Source organism: Vicia villosa, linkage group LG6 (assembly GCF_029867415.1).
Source record: "Vicia villosa cultivar HV-30 ecotype Madison, WI linkage group LG6, Vvil1.0, whole genome shotgun sequence".
Lineage (NCBI taxonomy): Eukaryota > Viridiplantae > Streptophyta > Magnoliopsida > Fabales > Fabaceae > Vicia > Vicia villosa.
Window position 1 is genome coordinate 109,908,103 of NC_081185.1, and position 18,236 is coordinate 109,926,338.

The 18,236-nt window shown below is 30.3% G+C and overlaps 2 protein-coding genes across 2 annotated transcripts; both read left to right on the top strand.

Moving 5' to 3' along the window:
* The first annotated feature begins 11,175 nt into the window (after window positions 1-11,175).
* LOC131612076 (UDP-galactose/UDP-glucose transporter 2-like) lies at window positions 11,176-13,678 on the top strand. The gene is made up of 7 exons (XM_058883889.1): window positions 11,176-11,647; window positions 11,862-11,890; window positions 11,987-12,188; window positions 12,385-12,627; window positions 12,784-12,885; window positions 12,987-13,094; window positions 13,263-13,678. The coding sequence occupies exons 1-7, from the start codon at window positions 11,516-11,518 to the stop codon at window positions 13,527-13,529; spliced, it is 1,083 nt and encodes a 360-aa protein (XP_058739872.1). The 5' UTR covers window positions 11,176-11,515; the 3' UTR covers window positions 13,530-13,678.
* Window positions 13,679-16,288: 2,610 nt separating this feature from the next.
* On the top strand, window positions 16,289-17,855 carry LOC131612077 (vacuolar iron transporter homolog 2.1-like). The gene is made up of 3 exons (XM_058883890.1): window positions 16,289-16,645; window positions 16,739-16,950; window positions 17,166-17,855. Exons 1-3 carry the CDS (start codon window positions 16,450-16,452, stop codon window positions 17,547-17,549), a joined length of 792 nt encoding a protein of 263 aa, XP_058739873.1. The 5' UTR covers window positions 16,289-16,449; the 3' UTR covers window positions 17,550-17,855.
* The last annotated feature ends 381 nt before the right edge of the window (window positions 17,856-18,236 follow it).

An 18,236-nucleotide genomic window follows, 5' to 3' on the forward strand; every position in this document is an offset into this window, starting at 1 on the left:
ATGTGTGCCACAAAAACAAAACTGTTATTTTGATATTTACATGTCCATGGTTCTAAGTATCTTCTTGTTACTATGTTTGTTACTCCCTTAATTCAGATAAGAAATAGGTACTTACCAGTCAATACCATAAGCAATTTGTGAAGGGATTCTCGCCGTGGTGGCGCCAGACGCCACAACGGCTTGCCTATATAGTGGATTTTTCCGCCTTCTGCCATCGACAACACTGATTAAAATTGGGTTTATCCTTAAAGGGTTATTTTCAGCCTTGGAATTATCTTCTGTTGTTATTTCTTTATAGATGATGTAAAAGAGTTTGATAAAGTTAATCAATATTTTCTTATATCTCATATATTTGATTTGTTTTTTCTATGCAGAAAACTAGTCAAAGTAGTAGACAGCTTCTAAACTCAGGAGGGTTGTGTTTTTGTTTTCTCCTTAACAAAAAAATTGGTTATGATTTAACAAGATAACCAATAGACCACAGGGCCAAATCAAGAAACCAGCAGTCACGGGTAAATCATGAACCAGTCCACTGGTTGGTCCGATAAGGTCTCAGAAACTGTTTGAAAATCATTTTGAACCAGCCACACAATCAACTTTTTAGTCCCATGTTAAGTTAGTTAGTTAAAACAGTTTATAACAAACATGATGGTACTGTATAGATGGCACATTATTATCAATATATTTTCCTTTCTAATATATTAAAGTCATTATTGAATGCATCGTATCAGCATTTATGGTTGACTCCTTCTTTTGAAATTCATCTATTAAATATGATATAATAAAACAGGGTGTAAATTATTTTTAAAAAGGGTGTAACTAAGATTTACACCCAATTTTTATTAAAAAAGGGTGTAAATTAGCATGTATTTACACTCGATTTTAATTAAAATAGGGCGTACATTAGCATGTATTTACACCCGATTTTTATTAAAATAAGGTGTAATTAAGAACGTATCTACACCCAATTTTAAAACGTATTTACACCTGATTTTTGTTAAAATAGGGTGTAATTAAAAACGTAATTACACCCAATTTTTGTTAAAATAAGGTGTAACGTAGAATGTATTTACACCCGATATTTTTAAAATGGGATGTAATTAAGAACGTATTTACACCCGATTTTAATTAAAATAAGGTGTAATTAAGAAAGTATTTACACCCGTTTTAAACGGGTGTAAATTTGTTAGACATTTCTCACCCGGTGGATATACACCCGATTTTTTTTAAAAATAATGGGTGTAAATTTAATAAAAAATGGGTGTAAATTAACATTTTTCTACTAGTGACATCAATTTTGTTGTCGACTAGCACATTCACTCAACAATGATAATTAAAAATATGATTTTCTTTAATCAATTTTATTTGTATCTTTGATTTCTCTTCAACTATTACTATTTTATAGAAATAATTATGTTTGTTTGAAGTTTTATCAAAACAAATGTATTAGGTATTTTAATAATTTTTGCTAGCAAAATAAATCAAACAAAATGTCTAAAAAGATTAAAAAATCTCAAATATTAATTGAGCTTGTATTTTTTATTTTAATAAATACTAAAACAAATGATTATCTTTAATTACTAAAAAGATTAATTATTAAGATGTTTTCTTTAATAACTGATATTAGTTATCATATTTTTCTGTACAGTTACATAAACATATTTTAACAATGAAGAATTAATGAATATTTTAATATAATGAAAAGTTTTAGTGAATAATCGAAAGCTTTCATATAGTTTGAGTTTATTTTATCATTTAAACAATATATATCATAAAAATTCATAATTTTTTTCTTAAATAAAAATATATAGCTCCAACGGTAGATAATTTCTGAATCCGCCATTGATTATGTCCACGAATCACCTTATACAAGAATGATCTCAAACCTACTGAGTTTTTATACCGAGCTGAACTCAGAAATCAAGTGAGATTTTACACTTGACTGTCTCGAATTAGATAGCGCTTTTAATAGGGTTGAGCTTAAAAATTGTTATGGAGATTTACTAATTGATCTTCACGAACCAAAAGAGAGTTTTTTAAATAAAGGAACTCACGAACCAAACAGAGACTAAGACTAATCCTCAAAATACAAATAAGAATTTTTTTAATGGTTTTTTTCCGAACAAAAATAATAACTTCCTAAAGAACGATTATTTACTCAATAGAAAAAATAACTCTTAGTAAATTTACAATTATACCTTCACCTAGAACAATATCCTCACCGAGACTCGAGAACACTCTCAAAGTACTATGGCTAAAATGTGTGAGAAAAATAAGAATGATTTAGAGAGGTATGACAGAAATGAAAAGTGGAGGTTTTTCAAGTTTTCTAGATGTTGAAAAATAATATAGAAGCTCTCTATTTATAGGCTAAGACAATGTATAAATTTGGAAATAATTTGTGAGCCAAATTAATGACATAATCGATTAGACAATGCAAACAATCAATTTTTGTGGCACAAAATGGAAGATTTTGATATAGAGTTGTTGCCACTCATTAAGAGAATGTCATAATTTGTTATATACTCTATTAGACATCATCTAATCGATTAGGCATATGATCTAACCGATTAGACAGTTTTAAAAAAAAAATTCCTAGTCAAGTAGTCAGACCCCTAATCAACTAGCTAGAACCTAAATTTTTTTTTATTTTAATTAAAAAATGTGAGGCTTCTCAATGATTTTAACGGGTGTATGTGTAATTCAGATATAATACTTCTAGAAATACTCTTGCGTCTTTACAATATACTGGTCACTCAATAGATATGATCATGCGAGTTATCACACTTGCTATCTTTCACACTCCAAAACTTCAAGTCTTGACATCGTTATCTTTGATTTTAGTGTCACATAAGAACCTTGAGTCTTCTGAATGAGGCTTGAGATATCTCTGTGTTAATTACCATCGTCTAAGATACTAAAAGCTTAAACACCACTGATCATAAATTTTAAGTCTTCGCTTGATAGAAGTTGGACTACACTGTTGACTTTAAACAAACGCCTAGCTTGATTCAGGAGGATAGTTTGATCAACCATCTTGTGCATCTTTGAATACCTGAGCTATCTTTAGCAGTTGCTTGACTTCAAATAATGTCAACATCAAAACTGAACACGTCTACTGATTGACTTGCATCATTCCTAAACCAAATATGGAATAAGCATCGACCAACCCACATACCGAATAGAGGAAGTTGCATCACAATGAACAAACAAATGCTACGTCGATTCAACTTGACCTACACACGCGAAACAACCTACCACATTGTCCTCCTAAATTATACCTTGCCTCCTAAGATTAAGCCTAGTTATTAATTCCTTTAAAATATTGTAAGACCTACTTATGACTCTAGCAACAGACATTGCCAGACAATCATAATTAAGTTGACATTATCAATAACCCAACTAGCGAGTCTAAAGCCTAAACACAAGCATCCTCCTTATCCTACTTAACCACCCCCTTAATCAAACTAAGTAAGACCCCAAACAACTCTTCCTCCCAAACCAACAACCAACAACTTACGCCTCCTCTTAAAATCTCAAACTGAAACTCCATTTACCTTAGCCTTTATCAATTCCACTTTAAGAATTTTTTTCCTCCGAAATAAGCAATATTTAAATTTAATTCTGGCCATAATTATCAATTTATATGGATAGTTAACCACTTATATTCTTTTAAGATGTAAACATAATAAACATAAATAATATTAAAGACTCTTAACATTTTTTAATAAAAAAGACTCACTTAATAAAGAGTTGACTCATTCAAAACATCTTAAGTTTAACTTGTATGGTAGATGTGAAGATTTTTTTGTAAGTGTGAATCTCTATAGTCCAAATCATTTTTTTATTTATTTTTAAATTAGTTATTACATTGACGCTGTATATAGACTTTGCTTTTTCATTTTTCATTTTTTTTTGACGGAGACTTTGCTTTTTCATAAATATTATAAAGTACACGTATTTTTTCCCTTGAAGTTCAAATAAGATTTTACCAATACTTAACTTCCATTCCATCATTATTACTTAACCTAAAATTTAGGGATACAATGCTTTTTTGACATAAAAACTTATCCAATTTGAAACAGGGTATTGACTTTGTAGTTATCTGAAGGTAACTATTTTTAGGAAGGAGGACCAGAAATTAAGAAGACCATCAATGTTTGCCACTTTGATATACAACGTGACTGAAACGGAAAAGCACCGATTGAATTGTGGCCAAAGAAAGAGTATTCGTATGGTTAACAATTAATTACCTCATTTAAAATGTGAATTTCGTAATTTGACATTTGGATTATAGCCATAATTACTTCTCTACTCTACGGGTCTCCATTGCACCTTTCACTAGCTAGTTTTTGTAGGGAATGAATTCATGTGAGAAAAAAATGAAGATGATTCATTTCACTTGTTTTTGTGATATATATATATATATATATATATATATATATATATATATATATATATATATATATATATATATATATATATATATATATATATATATATATATATATATATATATATATATATATATATATATATACACTATTTATATGACTGTTTGAAAAAGCTTGGATGCCAAATCAAGTGTTTTATAGGCTAATTCGCACTCTGAAATGTCTAAAATCATGCAGAAATCGTGTGTAGAACATGGAAAAAATGGCACTAAAATGTAACAGAAACGCAGAAAATTATGGTCCTAACCTTTTCTACTTTTTAACCGTTCGACTTGTCGAACAATGTCCGCTAGTTGGGACATATCCCTTAGATATTGGGTATCCAATTTCTTTCTGATGGAATAATCTAAGCTCACAGCAACTATTTCAACTAGTTCGTGTCCATGCACTTGAGTAAAGCACCTCACTTTCAACAGTCGAAATTTCGTTTCACACTTGCCAATTCATTCAGACTAATCTTAGATTTTCCCATAAAGAATTGTTCATGGAACAATCTGTCGAAGAAATTGAGCACTAACATAACTCGATCACATCTTCTAACAATTACAAATGTTATTCCTACAAAAGTAATAAGACGTTAACTAAACTTGAGGCGTGTATGAACATTGTCCTTAAAGATGTATCCTCCTCATAAGCGCAAATCTCCCAAGATTCAAAAGGTTCTTCTGAGATTCTCAATAAAACTCTGAGGTATCAGAACAACAAGAAATAATTTAAGACGACATGAAGATGTAACCAGGATCAAAAGAAGCAAAAGGGTTTTTAGGTTCTATGCATCATTATTTTTTTTCTTTGTCTTGTAAAAGATGATAAGGGAATAGTTACATGAGAGAGAGATATGGAGTAAGAGCTTTGACTAGGTCAAGTCAAAATAATTAAATATAATTATTTGACTAAGTCAAATCATTATAAGTTAATATTTTGAAAATAATTTTTTCATTTTTGTCATTTTAAGATGTGACAAAATTTATTTAGAACTTTTGAAATATAATCAAAATTTGCAACACAATCTTTATAACTAAGTCCAATTACAAATGGAGTGTGCGGGGAGTATTGTAAACCATGTAAAGGCATTTTTTTGGTAAGGGAATTAGGAAAATATCTCATCTTAAGATTTTAGTTATTTGTTATATCTCTCGCTTCAGTCAGATATCGAGCAATATATTCGACTATGGAGTCACTAGTATCACCAACAATTTTTGTGAACTTAGGGACTTTCCAACCCCTTGGGAGTTCTATTTGTAACACATAATCTGATAGAGGGGACGTATAATTCGGCTTATGCAGGCCTACATTCAATCAATTTTGGGCCATGACTCTTTCTACCATGGCTGCAAGATTGTTTTGTCCTGGCAGGTTTTCTTGCTGGACTTGATGGACTACTTGATCGACATCATGATTTTAGTTAACTATAAAAACTAGTGGGTTTCTTTGTTCAAATTTCCTAGGCCTATATTATTCGACTATTTATGGTACAAATTATTGGCCATGATTGTAATGGGTTACCCCTTCATTGGGAGTCGGCCTAGTCATCTAGGGTTCTATGATCGGTCGAACTTGCGTTTGAAGGGTGCCAAAGAAATTAGCGATTCGAGACATTTGAGTCACTAATTGTTGGTAACTATTATTGTATTTTGAATCAGAGGATTGAATATAATACCCATTTCTCGAGTTAGTAAGTTAATCATTGCATGATTACTCTCGTCTATTTGTTATCTTATTGCCACCATAGTATTTATGGCAAAGGTCGGCATGACTTGGGAAGCAAATCCATTTCCAATTGGGGTTGACTGGTTTGACAAGGGTCGCTTATGGCCGATCATAATGCCAATAGCGGCGAATAAGCAGTCATCGTTTTATTAGCAAATGTTGACGCATTCGTTGTAAGCCTGCCATCATTAATGTTGGCATGCCATAAGGTTGTTCGCGACTAATTATAAGCATTGTGAAACTCATGGCATAAGGCCTAAAATCACTTGTCCTAATGGGTCTCGGATTCGTAGGGATACTCGCCATTATTTTCGGGGAAATTATTTCCCCTTCATGTGCAATCGACAACATGGCCTTCATGCTTGCTTTGGAGGCATTTGCTTCAGTCGAAGTCGCATCAATAATGCCTCCACCCGTAGTACTGGATGGTTGTTCTCCATTAGTATTATTGTTTCTTGAATGAACCATTCTAACATATCATCTAGTTATTATTCTAGCGTACTTTTTAGTTATCCTACTACTCATCAATCTCATACACACTTAAGACTTTGAGAAGACTCATAAATGAAGAACTTAAATGAAGATTTAAAAAGAAAAAAATTTTAAATTTTTGCACAAAGGTTTCACTGGCTGTGCCAATTTATTTAATGGAAAATTTGTTAAACAAAGACAAGTTTGATTTTACTTAACGGATTAAACATATAAAAATTATCCCTCATTAATGACACGTGGAAGATAAATTTACATAATTGAAAGGAGAGATAATAATAAATATTTAAGGATATTATAGGAAAAGTATTATTAATTATTCATTGAAATTGTAAAATGACTTATATTTAAATATAATTTTTTTTCAAAGCGACTTATAATAAAAAACGGAGGGAGTAACTCAAATTATTGATCACCATTTGAGATTCGTCTTCAAACCTCTTATTCAGGTTGTGTCGAGAAATATGAGGTAACAAGGAGTCAATTGGGATCCATGCAGATGTTCAACTTAGTAGAGACTTGACTTCTAAGAGGTCTTATGTTGGAGTGTATAATGTTTGATGCCCATATTCCGTCAATTACGAGTGTCTTGAACTTAAAGACCAAGCAGAACACCGGGAGGGAGACAATTGCTCTTTGAATGAGTTGAAGGAATCTCAGAAAAGGAAAGATGGCGCTGCCTAGAAACATGGCAAAAAGCTCACCCAAGTTTAATAGAAGAGACTCATTGAAGTGTCAAACCTTCTTTTTTACATTTCTCTATTCCCTTGGATATAAAACTTGGTATGTGCCATAATTTCAACCATGAAAATGACAAGTTTCTAAGGAGAAAGACTCATCAAAGTGGCTGACCTTTAAACCATTTTGGAATTCTTCACGAACATCTCTTGCTTTTAATGTATTACCTTTATAATTTCCTCAAAGAAATGGGTAAGGTCCTTCCTCAGGGACTTGGAATTCCCTTGAAGAACATTGATTAAGCAGGTTGTTCTAGTGATTACTCGTCAAAAATTAACGGAGTTTCCTCGATAGGTCTTGAAAATTGGCCACTTAAAAACATGGGAGGTTTATGAACCATCTAAGAACCGTCTACTTGAAAGTTCTAGACAAGATCTTAAACTTCACGGAGTCAGAAGAGCCAATTATCACCATCCGAGTATTGGTGGAAGCAATGTGTTCATGGGGTTCGTATGTCCCATCAAACTTCACCATTCATAGTAGCTTGAATTTTTCTCATACGGGGGTGCCCCAGATTTCCTCAAATAGATAACGGGGATCCAGAACCTCATAGTCTTCGAGTGGATTGTCATCACGATGCCTTTCCTGAAAGGTTAGGATGTTATCCTGCATTGCTTGGAGCGAGTAAGAATGACAATGGGGAGGGTCGGGGACGATTACTACCTCCCCCTAACCTAAGTCCCCAAACAATCCCCGTTCCCCGCCCCAAACCCAACTTGGAATGGAGAATTAAAAATCAAACCCGACCCAAACGGGTTTGGATTGGGTTTAGGTATCCCCACCCCGCCACCATCCATTTAGTGAAATCAATTTTTTTTTAAGTAAAATTACTTATTCTTTCCAAAATAAAATTACATTATAAATAATAAAATAAAACAATTTCATACATACATTTAAAATATTTTAAGTAATAAATACAAATCAAAATATCAAAACATTAGCCACTTATTTAATATTTTAAATTATCAAAAATAAATAATAATATACATAATGAAATAAAGGGGTTGGGTTCGAGGTGGGTACTAGTGTCCCCATTACCCGACCCGTCCCCCTATTTTGTAATTGGGGAAAACTCAAACTCAGTCAAAGCAGATTGTCCCCGTCAACTTTGAGCGGGTTCGAGTGGGTATCCGCGAGGACGGGTTTTGTTGCCATGCCTAGGAGCGACATAATTCCACCACAACAACTCACATTTCTACTAAGGCCTCGTTGTTGTTGACGTTGCTTCTTCTAGTTGTTGTTGTGCCTCGTTGTGTCACCATAATGATAGCGAAAATTGAGACGATTTAGTAATGAGTGAGAGTGTAACCTAGGCCAGTTTTATCGAGGCTCTTCCTTAAAGAAGTAGGAATAATTGTTCCTTAAGAGATAAATGACTTAACATGTATTGACGCGATTGCCACTTAATGGAAATGAGTTTGGGTCAGGTGCCCCATGCCCTAGTAGTGATGGATCAGATCGAAAGACCCATGACCCATCATGTCATGCCCTCCGATTTTGTTCAATGACCTTTTATAACGCTTTTAGACAATTTAAAATTATGAGTCGCTTCCTTTCAAAATCTAATTAAAATTATTCTAGTCCAAATAATCTTGTAATATTTAATACATTTGTGCCTATATCACAATATAATTGATGTATATGTTAAAAGTGTTTTCTAAAAATAATTAACCTTTTTTAGTTTTAATATAATAACTCTTTTTTACTCATATTATTTAATCATATTATTTTAATCACTCTCAATTCAATACTTTTTACTTTATTTGTAAATATATTTTAATCTTTTATATCTATAATAAACGTGAAAAGAATACCTTAATAAAAGATTAGTTTTCTTTCCTTTATATTCTTTTGATATGTCTATCTAAACTTAAAAGTATTAGTAATACTTTTTTTTAATGAAGACCCATTTTTATCCCTAACAAAATCTATAAAACTTAAATTAGTACTCCACACAAAAAAAAACTGATTTAATCCTTTATAAAATATAATCAGGTCATATTAGTTTTTTTATTAATATTTTTTTCAAACCGGTTTCTTCTTCTACTTTTAAACCGTGACTGGATCGCTAAGTCGTATTTTATTTTTCATTTTTCATTTTTTAAATACTAAATTAATTTTTATTTTTAATTTCGATTTTATTTTTAAACGATTCAAATTTTAAAATATCAAAAAACATAAAATTTGTTTTGAGAAGGAATCAAACTCAGAGACATTTACGCCACATCTTATGCCTTTACCACTATGCCAACGTACACCGGTGACAAATAATTCGCATGATTTATAATGATATTAAACAATTCTAAATTTAAAATATAAAATATAAAATTTGTACCCATGAGGTCTCAAACTCAAGTCTTTTCAAATTTAATGATAGCCACTTCACTGAAAATATGAAAAGTGATTTAAGAGCAGGTGAATCAGTTAGATTAATCGGTATTAGTGAATTTTTCTCGATTATGAATGTTAACAATGTTGTTCTTATTTTTCCGAAATTGTTATAATAGTTTCAAAAAAATCAGAACATTGTTAACATTCATTATTGAGAAAAATTCACTAATATCAATTAATCTAATTCATGCAACCCCTCTTAGATTACTTTTCATATTTACAATAAAGTGACTACTATTTAATTTGAAGGAAGGGACTTGACTTTGAGACCCTATAGGTACCAAAATTTATGTTTTTTTGTTTTAAATTCATAATTGATTAATATTACTATAAATCATGTCAATTATTTATCATCAATGTATGTTGCATAGCATGTGACCTAAATGTCTTGAGTTTGATTCCTTCTCATGCTCAAATCTTATCTTTTTTATATTTTAAAATCTGAATTGTTTAAAATTAAAAGTAAAAATCAATTTAATATTTAAACAATGAAAAATAAAAAATAAAACACCACTTGACGGTACAGTCACGGTTTAAAAGTAAAAGAAAAAATCGGAAGTAAAAATCAATTTAATATTTAAAAAATGAAAAATAAAAAATAAAATACCACTTGACGGTACAGTCACGGTTTAAAAGTAGAAGAAAAAACCGGTTTAAAAAAAATATTTACAGAAAGACTAATATGACCCAGTTATATTTTGTAAGGGATTAAATCGAGTCTTTGTTTTGTGGAGGACTAATTTAGGTTCGGTAGTTTTTGTGAGGAACCAAAATGGGTCTTCACTCTATTTTTTTTTATATAATACCAAAAACACTCTCTTTAATATTTAACATTTAATAAAAAATTTTTTTTTAGTAAATAAAAAAATACTAAAAGAAAAATGGGCAACATCAAAATCAGCCATAAATAAATAACTTAACATCAAAATCAGCAAGAAAGTAAAATACTAAAAGAACCCCACCTATATCATTTCTAAATACCCTAACTTCTATGGAGCATCAAATATTTTTCATGTAGCTCACATGACCCACCAACTGGCATTCTCCTTATTTAACAAAAATATCAATACTTCCCTGATATTTATCAAAAAATATTAAATTTCCATTCTTCTCCTCATACAAACAAAATATAAAAGACTTTTCAAATAAAATTTTTTTTTTCAAATTCTTTTATAATAATTACCTGTCCAAATACTGTTGTATATTAATTATACTCATAAATATAATTGAAAGAGGTTGATTTGACACTGTATTGAAATTTGAAAATCAATAAAATATTTATTTTACAACAGTTAATTTTTTTTTGTTAAAGATGAGTAATTCTCTGATTTAATTCAATTAATTCCACCTTTGCGTATAATCACATTTTCACAATCACGTTCACAGCACACCATAAATTCCACTGTAACAACAAACAACAACACACACAAACCCACGCTCCTTCTCTTTCTCTCTCTAACTTTCTCTCTCTAAAAACTTTCCATGCATATTTAAATATACCATATGCTTGATTAGACTAATAGACCAAGTTTCAGTTTTGTGCCACCCAAAAACTCCTTTCTTCTTCTTCTTCTTCTTCTCTGCTGCTTCTAAAGTCAACATGCAATGATTTTACCCCCAAATGCTTCTTCACATGATTTGATCACGTTTCACGGTTTCAGTTTTACAAAAATATAGTCTTTTTATTGAATTGAAATTTGGGTTTGTGTTAAGTTTGACGAAAAAGAAGGGAAATGGTGATGAAGAAAGAAGAACAGGGTCGTAAGTTGTTTGGAATTTCACTCTCTGATAAACCCAGATGGCAACAATTCCTCATTTGTTCTTCTGGTTTCTTCTTTGGATATCTTGTTAATGGTATCTGTGAGGTATATTTGTATACACACTCTGTTCTTGTTTTGGTTTTTTCTTGATTACAATTTCAGCTATTGGGTTGCAGAAAAAAAAAAACTGATTTTTATGCTTTTTTATTTTGTTTTGTTTCTATGTGTGTGTGTTTATAAGTGGTTAAATTGAATTTTTTTTATTTGATTTTGGTAAATTTATTCAATTTCTGTTTTCCCCTTTTTGTTTAATTTTCAGGAATATGTGTATAACAGGCTTCATTTCAGGTGAATTTTTCATAACATGTTATTAATGTTTCATTTGTTAATACTTTTTTTTTACCTTAAAAGTGAAATGAGTGATTTTGGTTTTTTCTGTTTCAGCTATGGTTGGTACTTCACATTTATTCAAGGATTTGTTTACCTGTTTCTGATTTACCTTCAAGGTTTCACAAGCAAGCAAATGGTGAATCCATGGAAAACTTATGTGAAGCTTTCTGCTGTACTCATGGGTTCACATGGTTTAACAAAGGGGTCTTTGGCTTTTCTTAATTACCCTGCACAGATCATGTTCAAATCCACTAAGGTAACTCTAAAAAAGCATAATAGACAAAAGAAAAACAACTACCTTTACTTTACCCATTTTTGAAGGATACTGTTTTGAACATGTTTTAGGCACTTTTAACATGCTTTTTGATCTTCAAAATGTGTCATTCATGTTGTATAGCTAAGTGAAGATTGAATGTTGCAATATAATGGATTCAATTTTTGATGCTATATAGGTTCTGCCAGTGATGATAATGGGTGCTTTTATTCCTGGTTTGAGAAGGAAGTATCCAATTCATGAATATATATCTGCAATACTCTTGGTTGTTGGATTGATCCTATTCACACTAGCAGATGCACATACATCCCCTAATTTCAGTGTTGTTGGTGTTGTTATGATAACCGGCGCTTTGGTTATGGATTCTTTTCTCGGAAATCTTCAAGAAGCTATCTTTACTATGAACCCTGATACCACACAGGTGATTGTTTTTCCATCACTTCGTAATCATCGCACTGATACAGACAGACACCAGACACGATACTGACACAGACACCAGACATGACCCTTGACACATTCTAGTAGTATACTTTAGCTGCATATAAAATTGTTATACTTTTTTTTGTTGTTAACACAGATGGAGATGCTGTTCTGCTCAACTGTAGTGGGACTACCTTTCTTAATCCCACCAATGCTTTTTACAGGAGAATTATTCAAAGCATGGACTTCATGTTCACAGGTAAATTTGGAATAAACACCTCCTTGTTTTTACCACTTACAACATTATTCTGTTATTCCACTTTTCTCATCAATAGAATCACACTTTTCTTGTCCTTGCAGCATCCCTACGTGTATGGTGTTTTAGTCTTTGAAGCAATGGCAACATTTATAGGTCAAGTTTCTGTCCTATCCCTCATTGCCCTTTTTGGTGCTGCCACCACAGCCATGGTAATTTACTATCACAACCTTTTCCTCATTTCAATTTGTCACTTTGGTACTTTGTACCACACACCTAACATTAATATGTCACATATTTGAAAAAACAAGCACCTTGTGCATCATAAATGCTATTATTAATTCACCTTATTTGAATCCATTTGAATTGTATGATGACAGATAACAACAGCAAGAAAAGCAGTTACATTGTTACTATCCTATTTGATATTTACAAAACCATTAACAGAACAACATGGTAGTGGACTAATACTCATAGCTATGGGAATCACATTGAAGATGTTGCCTGAAAACAAACCAATCATCAACAAAAAAGCCATAAATTCTTCTCCTAATAGTTCAAAGTCAACTACTGGTGATGATGATGAAGAGATGGGGGGAGTCCAGGAATCTGTAGGTGAAGATGATGAAAGGAGGCCTTTGGTTTAGCCAAAATGTTGTTGATGCAAGTTTTATATATTTTTGGTCATTATTTTGAAATTTCATATTTCTTTGGTAGTTAAAGGAAAAAAAGAAAAGAAATTATTTGATGTTTAGTATATTAATTTAAATTAAATTAAATGGTTTAGATATATAAATTCATTTGCATGCTTATGAATGTGACAATTTCAGCCTTGTATTCTAATCCAACGAATAGTCGTGAATATGACAGAGAAGTCGGTCACAACAAGTGTACAAAATAACAATATAAAAAACAAAAATATTGTGACGATTTGATTTGTAGCCTGTGTAACTGAAAAAGTATATACTGCGAGATGTCGGCCTCCTAATAAATCTTAGTTATGTTGATTAACGAGTACTCAAATCTAAACCTAATAAAAATAACTATTATAAAATATATTTGGATGTCAATAATATATATAGTATTTATTTTTTATTACTATAATATAAATATTAAGGGAAATGCTAACGAGTGCCCCAGGGGCACTGGTTAAGAATTTAAAAAGGTATGTTTAGTTTATTAAAGACTTGTATTCAATGTAATAAAAATGGAAATATTTATTTTTTATTACTATAATATAAATATTAAGGGAAATGCTAACGAGTGCCCCAGGGGCACTGGTTAAGAATTTAAAAAGGTATGTTTAGTTTATTAAAGACTTGTATTCAATGTAATAAAAATGGAAATAATTGACTTTTCTAAGAAATAAAAGGTATCTTTTCTTAAAACTACTTGTATTCAATGCATTGTAAACTAAAATATTTTATTTATTTATAGAATATTCTTTATATTTGGAATCCTTAACCAGTGCCCCTGGGGCACTCGTTAGCATGACCCTTTATTATTTGCGGATATTTAATAGATTTAAATATTATTAGTTTAATTTATTTTTTATTATTTTATTTATTTTAAATATATTATATGTTGTATATTAAAATTAAAATTAAAATTATATTGAATCAGATTTAATAAAATCATCTAAAATTAAATTGAATTGTGAATTAGAGTATTTTTTGAAGATTAAATATATATTGCACTTTAATCATTTGAATATAAATAAATAAATAAATATATTTTTAATAACAACTAATTTTAATATTTAAATATGTCATTGAAGAAATTAAATTTTGTGTTTACAATTTTAAATATAGATTATAATAACTAAGTATGTATTATTAATTTTATAAATTTTTAATATATAATTTAATTTTAATTAGTTTATTTTATCAATTTTAATAATTGTTTAACTTTTGAAATTATTATGAAACCTAATATTTTTATTTTATATTGAAATATTTTATGTATTTTTTTACAAACAAATATTTAAAAAATAAAGTCTCACTATACTCTCTCCGTCTCATAATAAATGTCCACTTTGCAACTTTCACACTTTTTAAAATAATGATTAATTGTGTTAATTTTAATGATAAAACAAATAATATCTACTAAAATAAATTTATTAATAATAGTTAATAAATTAGTTACATGAATTAAAATATTTATTAAATAAGTGCAAATTAGTAGAAATAAATAATAAATATCATATTAATATTTTCAATGGAAAATAATTTGAGACAAATAAAAATTAGAAAGATGAAACCTATTATAAGATGAGGAATATCATTAACAGAAAAATTTGATAATTTCTACCAGAAGCCCTGCAAAAGATTGGTACAGTTTATCTTTATCAATTTTATGTTTTGCTAAAAGTTAATGTAAATATTTCTCTCCTTAAATATATTTGAATTTGCCGTTTTTTACAGAAAAACTCTTTAATATTAAGAAGATTGTGATATAGTGATGTCAAATACTAAAAAATATCAAACGAAATTAATTGATAAAAAAGTTGAAGTGAGAATAACACATAACGTCTTTAATGTCAAATTTTCAGACCAATCCCAAATAAAATAATGATATTTTGGCATCACTTTAACATGAGAGATGAATATTTATAATTTGTTATATGGTGATGATGATATTATGAAATAAAAATCAATAACAATAGTATATATTATAAATTTAATTATATAAAAATGTAAACTATTTAACACAATAGGAAAGTAAATATTTTAACGTAAAAAAGAGAATGTAACTCAATTATTTCTCAAAAAAATGCAATTTCTTCTAAAATTTTATTTCTAAAACTATTATATTTATTTATTGGTTAAAATCAAACTATGCAATCGTGTGAAGAATAGTATATAAAAGAGTGGGATAGGGCGACTAACATGTTGATATAGAATTTAATTCTACAATAATATTTATTTGTAAATAAATCGTTGATGTTTAGAAATAAATAATTGTTTTAAAAAAATTATTTTCAAAAAGAAAATTGTGCAATTTTTTAAAAATGTTTTGAGTAAAATAAAATATTAGTATATATTTTAATCAAAAATATAAATATATATAGTAATTCAAAGGAATCTATATTATTTATTAAAATTAGAGTGCATAATCATTCATACATATTGGATTTGTAAAATAAAAAAAATTCTATCTTTAAGATTTTTCAATTACTATTATATTTATTTATTACTTAAAAAAAATATGTAATTGTGTGAAAAGAGTATATTTCTATGCATAGATATAAAGTACTATTAGTAGTTTACAGCTATAAAAGAACGGTGGTCGGTGGCCATGTGGTGATTTAAACGTGTCAACAACGTTGCTCAAAACAGGCAACCATAATCCTGCTACGTGTTTGTTCATTTACATGCAAAGTGACACTTTGAATGAAGCGACACTAACAAAAACGAAGAGAATAAAAAAGAATAAAAATAAAGCTGTTCATTACTGTGAACTGAAAACATTGCAAGGAATTAAATTCTTCTGCCAATAATTAACCACAAAGTTCCAAAACTTTTATTAAAAAACAAGAGGCTTGATTGATCAGTATTCAGTGCTATAATGGATGAGAGAGGTGACAACAACACCACAAGGCTTCTCCTTAGTGGTGATAGTGCTGATACTGAAAGCAAGAGTGAAAGACCAAAAGAACCTTGGAGAGGTGAATATGTAAAAAGCATAGTTTATGGAGGGCTTGATGCTATTATCACATGCTTTTCTCTTATTTCCTCCATTTCAGCTACCACTAGTTCTTCTGGTAATTATATTAATATATATTCTCTTTTTTCTTAACTCTTAAGAGATTATTACATACTAATTTTGATCTAACTTGTGTGTTATGTGAATATAGGGAATGTGTTGGTTCTAGGGTTTGCAAACTTAGTAGCAGATGCAATATCAATGGGATTTGGAGACATAGTCTCCGCTAGCTCCGAGAGGGATGTCACCATTGAGGAAAGGAGAGTCACAGAATGGGATGTTTTGAATGGTAGAGAAAATGAACAAAGAGATTTAGTTAGACACTATCAATCCCTTGGAATGGATTACAACGACGCCGCCGCGGTACGTATAATAGATAAATTCGAATAAGTCAATTCAAATAGAGTCTGGTCTTTAAAACAGTAATTTTTTGGTAGATGAAATGATAATAACCATTAGATAGTCAGACATAGTGAGATTGTGTGTACCAGAGTTCAAATAGTTGAGTTAGGTTAGAATTTGCAAATAGCAATTAGTTGCTTCTAAGTTCTAAACATGATTATTTACTTTGGTGCAAGGTTGTGAACATATTTACAAAATACAATAACATACTAGTGGACCAAAGAATGGCAGCTGACAAAGGAATGCTACCAGCAGACCAAGAAAAGAAGCCATGGAAGAATGGCCTAATCACCTTTGCATCCTTCATGGTGTTTGGCTCAATACCTCTACTATCTTTCATCATCCTTATACCATTTACAGATAATGATTCAGTTAAATTTGTTAGTGCTTGCCTTGTTTCATCACTTGGCCTAGCTCTTCTAGGTGTGGCAAGGGCAAGAATTGCTGGTCAAAACATGATGTTGACCACAGCTGTTACTCTTCTGAGTGGTGTCATAGCAGGAGCTGCGGCTTATTTAGTAGGGTGGTTGCTAAAGCATGTTGCAGGAATAGAAGGTTGATAAACTATAGCGGAATAGGGAATGATTAGCAATGGTATCTTTTTTCTAGGACTGTTTTTGGCAATGAAAGATGAGTACAGAACCTGGCCTAGTACTCACCTTGGACAAAGTCCTAATTTTGTACGTATGTCTAATGTCTGATAGGTTTAGGCAGGTTATAAATGCATTTGAGACTTAGTATGTTAGTATTTAGTTGTATTGTAGCTAATTTTCCCAAAGAAAAGTCTAATGTGTGCTTGCTAGTCAATTTTTGTGGTGATGGTTGGAGAAAATATCAGTTGAATTTCTGCACCTATTTCAATTCAATTTTTGTGGTGTGATAGGTTTAGGAATGTCATGGTCACATGAATGTGTTTCCATTATTAATCCATACTCTTTTTTTCTTCACATTTGATTGCAATAAGCTTTCGTTGGATAAAAGTGATTTTGTCAATATCAATGTACATATATATTTTCACATTGCTACCAAATCAAGATCAATCATACTAGTAGTTTATACTCCAACGAGATTTATTTTTAAAGAGATCTATTTTTAAAAGACAAATGTGAAAGATCAGTGGATTTGAGGCCGGATCATTCCACACCAAAAGTGTTATGTGAAGATCACACTCACACCCATTATGCTTGAAAACAGTAAGACAATTTCTTTATCCACTCCCAACCTTCTTAGAAATCCGTGTAAAATTT